The sequence below is a fragment of the Mustela nigripes genome, chromosome 4 (genome assembly GCF_022355385.1).
Source record: "Mustela nigripes isolate SB6536 chromosome 4, MUSNIG.SB6536, whole genome shotgun sequence".
NCBI classification, from domain to species: Eukaryota; Metazoa; Chordata; class Mammalia; order Carnivora; family Mustelidae; genus Mustela; species Mustela nigripes.
This window is the reverse complement of record NC_081560.1, coordinates 191,330,911-191,336,910: the sequence shown is the minus strand read 5'-3', so window position 1 is coordinate 191,336,910 and position 6,000 is coordinate 191,330,911. Positions and strand designations below refer to the sequence as shown.

At 63.8% G+C, this 6,000-nt stretch overlaps 2 protein-coding genes across 5 annotated transcripts in view; one reads left to right on the top strand and one right to left on the bottom strand.

The window, feature by feature from the left end:
• The first annotated feature begins 148 nt into the window (after window positions 1-148).
• On the top strand, window positions 149-3,274 carry NKX6-2 (NK6 homeobox 2). Its single transcript, XM_059398884.1, has 4 exons — window positions 149-601; window positions 694-866; window positions 1,112-2,005; window positions 3,005-3,274. The coding sequence occupies exons 1-3, from the start codon at window positions 199-201 to the stop codon at window positions 1,364-1,366; spliced, it is 831 nt and encodes a 276-aa protein (XP_059254867.1). The 5' UTR covers window positions 149-198; the 3' UTR covers window positions 1,367-2,005; window positions 3,005-3,274.
• A 565-nt stretch (window positions 3,275-3,839) lies between these two features.
• Window positions 3,840-6,000, bottom strand: part of INPP5A (inositol polyphosphate-5-phosphatase A) — a 157,698-nt gene continuing 155,537 nt past the window's right edge. For 2 of the 4 annotated variants that reach the window (XM_059398882.1, XM_059398880.1), the window contains exons 14-16: window positions 5,254-5,322; window positions 4,496-4,532; window positions 3,840-4,357 (exon numbers count right to left, since the gene is read on the bottom strand). In XM_059398882.1, the coding sequence (XP_059254865.1) occupies window positions 4,308-4,357; window positions 4,496-4,532; window positions 5,254-5,322 (156 nt within the window). In that variant the 3' untranslated portion in view covers window positions 3,840-4,307. Of the gene's footprint in view, window positions 4,358-4,445; window positions 4,533-5,253; window positions 5,323-6,000 lie in introns of all 4 variants that reach the window. The other 2 variants (XM_059398883.1, XM_059398881.1) reach the window with 1 other exon arrangement.

The following is a 6,000-nucleotide window of genomic DNA, read 5'->3' as shown; positions in this document are numbered from 1 at the left end:
GCCCCGCTGACCCCCGCGGCCGCCGCCCAGCCCGCGCCGGAGCCGCCGCCCTCGCGCCTCCCCGGGCCGTCGGCGCCCGCGCCCCGAGCGCCCCGCTGCAGCCGGCGCCCCGGGCCGCGCGCAAACTTCCTGGGCCGGCGGGCGCGGGCGGCGGCGGCGGGGCCCGGATGGGCGTCCGGGCCGGAGGCGGCGGCGCCCATGGACGCTAACCGCCCGGGCGCGTTCGTGCTGAGCAGCGCGCCGCTGGCCGCGCTGCACAACATGGCCGAGATGAAGACGTCGCTGTTCCCGTACGCGCTGCAGGGCCCGGCCGGCTTCAAGGCGCCCGCGCTGGGCGGCCTGGGCGCGCAGCTGCCGCTCGGCACCCCTCACGGCATCAGCGACATCCTGGGGCGGCCGGTGGGCGCGGCGGGCGGCGGCCTCCTGGGCGGCCTGCCCCGTCTCAACGGGCTCGCCTCGTCGGCCGGCGTCTACTTCGGGCCCGCGGCCGTGGCGCGCGGCTACCCCAAGCCGCTGGCAGAGCTGCCCGGGCGCCCGCCCATCTTCTGGCCCGGCGTGGTGCAGGGCTCGCCCTGGAGGGACCCGCGCCTGGCCGGCCCGGGTAGGTGGCGCGCGCGGGGAGCGGCTCGGGGCCTGGGGCGCGGGGCGCGGGGCGCGGGGCGGCTGGCCGAGCTCACCCGCCCTCCTCTGCAGCCCAGGGCGGCGGGGTCCTGGACAAGGACGGCAAGAAGAAGCACTCACGGCCGACCTTCTCGGGCCAGCAGATCTTCGCGCTGGAGAAGACCTTCGAGCAGACCAAGTACCTGGCGGGCCCGGAGCGCGCGCGCCTCGCCTACTCCCTGGGCATGACCGAGAGCCAGGTCAAGGTGAGCGGCTGGTGCGGGGCGGCCTCCCGCGGGCCCCGCTGCGCCAAGTCGCCTCGGCGCCCGCGTCCAGCGAACCGTGTGCGCTCGGCCGCCAGCCCGCCCCGGGCCCAGTCCCGGGGGCGCTGCTGCTCCGCGGCCGGGCCGGGGCTCCGCCGTCCCCTGCAGGTCCACGCGGGCGGCGGGGTCTCGCGTTGCACGGGCCGGGGGAGGCCGCGGTGCCGTCTGACGTCCCCCCTCCGCCGCAGGTGTGGTTCCAGAACCGCCGGACCAAGTGGCGCAAGCGGCACGCGGCGGAGATGGCGTCGGCCAAGAAGAAGCAGGACTCGGACGCCGAGAAGCTGAAGGTGGGCGGCTCGGACGCGGAGGACGACGACGAGTACAACCGGCCCCTGGACCCCAACTCGGACGACGAGAAGATCACGCGGCTGCTCAAGAAGCACAAACCCGCGAACTTGGCGCTGGTCAGCCCGTGCGGCGGCGGCGCGGGGGACGCCTTGTGAGCACGGGCGCGGCCGGAGCAACCAGGGTCGGGGCGGGCGGCGGCGAGGGGCGCCGCCCGCCCGTGTGTATATATATTTTTACAGAATAAGTTATAAAGCGTCCGGCGCGGGCTCGGGAGGGCTCGGGGCCGCGCGTCCCGGGCGGAATCACTTTGTATAATCAATAAATTATTTAACACGTCCCCGGTGGAGCCGCGGCTCCGGAGGCTGCACCGCGTGTGTCTTCCTTCTCGCAAACCCCGTTCCCACCTCCCCCGCGGGTCCCTGCCCACCCCTGCAGCAGCCTAAGTCCCCGCGGAGCCGGGCCAGCGGCGAGGCGCGCGGTGCGACCCCGGCCCGCGTGTCTGCAGGCTCGGGCAGCGGCAGCTCGCAGGAGCGAGCGGACAGCGAGGGCCCAGCGCGGGGAAGGGCGACCGCGGCCCGGAGACCCCCTCGGCCGTCCCCGGAGCGCCGGAGGAGCCGTGAGGCCAGCGAGCGCCCAGCGGAGCCGATGGCCGCGGATGGAAACGCAGCGGGGCAGGGGCGCGGCGCTGGCAGGGGCGCGCGCGGCGACAGGTGCGGCGCCCTCTCCCACCCGCGCCCCTACCCGCGCCCTCCCCCGGGCTGCGGGACCGGCTCAGTGGCGGAGGTCCGCAGCAGGTGAGCACCCACCGCGGGTCTCTCTTTTCGGAAGTCCCAGGGCGGGCGAGGGGCGGGTCCTAGGCTGCCGGCGCTGCGAGTCGCGCCGAGGTGATTACGCAGACCTTAAAACATCTTGGCAGCTAAAGGTTTCCAAGTGCGGGCTCAGCGCGGAGATCGCAGATTTTAAGCTCCTCCGCAGCCCGGTTCTGTAGTCCTTGATCTGCAGAAATTGCTGTTTGACTCAGACCGGGACACCGGAGAGAAATCCCCAGTAATGCAGCCCGCCCTCGGACGACAGCGCGCACGCCCCCTCCCTCCCACCCGGAGGCCCTCGGCAGCCCGGCTCCCGGGGCAGGGATGGGCCAGCAGCTCTTCTCCACACTCTGGGGCTCTTGGAGCTCGTGCTCTGCGTGGTTGCACCGACTGTGCCCAACTCCTGAGCTTTAATTTTAAAAATTAAAAAGAAGTGATTACATTACTATGAGGCTTCTCCTTGAAGGCAGTTCCGAAAATGTTACAGAGAAACGTTAAAGCCCGACGTTTTCTGTTCTATGCCACGTGGCCGCACCATCAGTTTTAAAAAAGACATTTCTTTTGAGCCACGGGCTGGTCTTTTTGATGGAGCGATATTGAAAATACTGAAACGTATTTTATTCCTATCAGTGAACCGTTCTCTCAGCTCAAGTTAAGAGCAAAGGAATTTCCAGTTTTAGAGTTTTGAGGAAGCCAGTGCATTTTTATAATCTCCTCTTAAATGCTGAGGGGCAGTTCCCATTAGTTACTGCTACACTGAAAAATCCAAAGGATTATTTTTCTGCACTTAAGTACTGGCTCGGTTTTGTGTAGCACATCTGATAGAATGACCTTCCGGGATTTCTGGTGAGCCCGATCTGAAGTCACAGCCCACAAAGGAGGGCCCTCCCGTTACTTAGCATTTCAAAGGAGATGGGACCCGGGAAGGCAGAGCAACAAAGCAGACACAGAACTGTTTTCACCATGATCAATTTTATTGCTTAGGAACCGGAGCGGTCATTTCTACAGGCCTCCACAGTGACCAACAGCTGACACCCCGTTACACAGAAGCCGTGGGGCGGGCCTGCCGTGGGGCGCGTGGACAGAGCAGAGCGGCCACGGCCCCCAGCCGGCCGCACCGGCCAGAACGGATTCGCTTGCGACGGTAGTGATCTGCCCGAAAACGAGCATCTAAGGCCTCCCCCAGTCCGGGAGTTGTGTAGTGTTAAAGCAGATCAATAAAACACACGCTGTGTCCGACCCGCAGGCTCCGCATGAGCTAGTAATGCTGTGCTTCGTGCTGGGGACAGGGTCGCAGCGGCGTGTCCCGGAGGCTGGCCGCGGCGGCGGCCACGGAAACTCACGGTTTTGCTTCTCTTAAGAGATCTACAGACAGCCTGTGTTAAAAGCGGTTTCTATCGGAAGCAGACTAGCCTATTTTGTTTCTCCCATGATATTATTGTTTTATGTCGAACACTTGGCACCATAGAACAGTAACAAAAGACGAAACAGTTTACAAAATTCTTCAAAGGTACACCCGAGCTAGCTATAAACTTCACATTCGGTTCTTAATATTACACAGAAGAAAAGGCATAGAAGTAAGGTCTGCAAGTGTAGACGTGCTGCGGCCCACGGCCCCCAGACGGCACCGCGCGGCCACCTGGCCCGCTGGGTCTGCGCGGACGCCCACGTCCCCGGACCCCTAGCCTCCGCCCCACCTGCCGACAGGACCCTCGCAAGCATTCATCCTGGAAAGTATATTTAGCATAAGTTTTGGTAAGATTTATAAATTATTTTTAAAAAGTATATATTTATATATATTTATATATATAAAAATGGAAAGCAGCTGCGGTGTGATTCTAAAACCATGTAACACGGCAGTAATAACGTGGAAGGAGCCACCAGACGCGAAGACCAGGGCTCCTTGCTCTCCTCACAGTGGCCACACTGCCTGAGTCGCAAAGAGCCCCTGCCTGTCGCCTCCCCCCCGGGCACTCCTCCAGCTGGCAGAGGGGCACGTGGGACACCTGTGGGGTCTCCACGCCAGAGAAGCTCTTCCCACGCGGACAGTGATTAGAAACTCTGAACTCTCAGACTCCCTCTCCGGTCTATGCAGTTTGGCAACAGGACGGTGACTTGTTACAAAAACCCAATGTTTCTACTTAATGTCACATGAACAGACAAGACAGTGAGGTATGTGAGGCTGTTCCGGAACGGTCCGGAGGCTGAAGCGAAGTGTGGGGCCGGCCTTCTAGCGGGTGGCGCTCGGGCGGGTTTCCGTGGACGGGACTTCCACCGGCTCTTCGCGCTACAGGGGGGTCTCGCGAAGGGCCCTCTGGTGTCGGTGGCATCGCTTCCCTGCCGTGGAATCGGTCACTCGTTAAAGGAACAAACACACCAGGAAAAGCTGAGAAAAGGTGAATCCAAGGGAAGGAGCCATATTTACCACACGTCACTGCACGACACAACACTTGTGCACATGGGCGTGAGGTTTACCTGCCCCGGGCGCGATGCGGAAGGCCAGGAACACGGGCTGCGGTGGGAGAAGAGGAGTCAGACCCCACGGCCACGCGCCGGCCCCGACCCCCCCGACTCCGGGTCCTGCCCTCCCCCGGGCCTTGTGTGCAGGACGCGGCACCCTCCGACTGGGGCTGGGGCTCGACTTCCGTGAAGGGCAGGACGTCCAGGCGGACGCTCAAGCAGACGACCGCGCAAACCCCGACCCGGGGAAGGGCAGAGTGCCGGCCCGGTCTGCTCCCACCGGGCGCCCGTGCGGGGGGCCCCGCGTCAGGACGAGGCGCCCAGGGATCCTGGCCCGGAGGCCCTGCACGCGGGACAGCGCAGACGTCTCCCATCTGCCTGGAGGTAAGACAGGCGGGCACTGGCCTCCGTGAGGCTGCGGGGCGCCCCTGCGGACAAAGCGCGTCCGCACACACTCAGTGTCCACCCCTAAAGGGCGGCATCTGCGCTCGCTGCCGTGAGAAGGCTGTCACAGCGTCCCACGTGCACACTGGAAAAATGACCTTCGGAAATCGCCAGCTGTAGACGGTATTTTGTTACAAATAGTAAAATTCTGTATTTTATTCTACTGTAATGGTCTCCTCTGCTTTCTTTACCTACCTGCCTACCTTGTGGTATTTTACTGCAATTAAGTAAACACAGACCAACGCGGCAAGTGCTCTGTGGCCTTAGGAGGAGCCCCAGCCTGGCCCGCGCCCCCCACCTTCCAGCCACACGCAACACGGACACGTCACCTTGTGGTCCCCCATGCAGACGTTGGGCCCGATGTGGTCGTAGGTGACAACCTTCTCCTCGCTCTCCGACTGGAAAAACAAACAGAGAGACCCGAGTGGGAAGGTGGGAGTGGCGGGGCTTCCTCCGGGAGCCTGAGCGACCTGCCGCCCTCCCCTGCCACCTGCCGGCTGCTCTCCGGCCAGCGCCTTGGAGGGAGCCCCCAGCCAGCAGGCACAAAGTTCTGGAAGCCCTGGGAGGCCCGGGCTCTTCCTGCTTCCAGACAGGAGTCGGGCGGGGGCCCCCCAAGCTCTCCTCTGGCTCTCCGGGAGCCTTCTTGCCGGGCGCGCCCCGCACAGCCGAGTGGCGCACAGCGCCCGTTTGCCGCTCAGGCTTGTTTCGACAGCTGGTTCTGTCAGCCCCGAACTGTGTTCTCTGGAGAGCAGACGCCTCTGCCCCGGGCACTGTGCACGTTAATTAACGGCTGTGCGCGCCGGCCCCTCCGTCCCGGCCCCTCTGTCCCAGGCTCCGCACAGACGCCAGCTTTTTGGGTACGACTGGAGGGTTTGCTCCCACCGTCCGTCAGCTCCGACGGGGCCGGATGCTTCCACCCGCAGCTGGAGCTCGAGACCATGACGTTAAAACTGAATTATCTTTAATGCGGTAGGAAGCTTAAGGTCAGATTAACTTTCCAGCACAGTTGCCTGCCAGGAGTATGAAAACACAACCTTGGGCACCGCCTGCGCGAGCACTTCCATCCCTCACGGCCG

Coding starts and splice junctions, on each gene's coding strand:
- NKX6-2 (XM_059398884.1), top strand. CDS start 199: ATGGACGCTAACCGCCCGGGCGCGTTCGTGCTGAGCAGCGCGCCGCTG. Junction 602..693: donor CCCGCGCCTGGCCGGCCCGG/GTAGGTGGCGCG, acceptor CCTCCTCTGCAG/CCCAGGGCGGCGGGGTCCTG. Junction 867..1,111: donor TGACCGAGAGCCAGGTCAAG/GTGAGCGGCTGG, acceptor CCTCCGCCGCAG/GTGTGGTTCCAGAACCGCCG.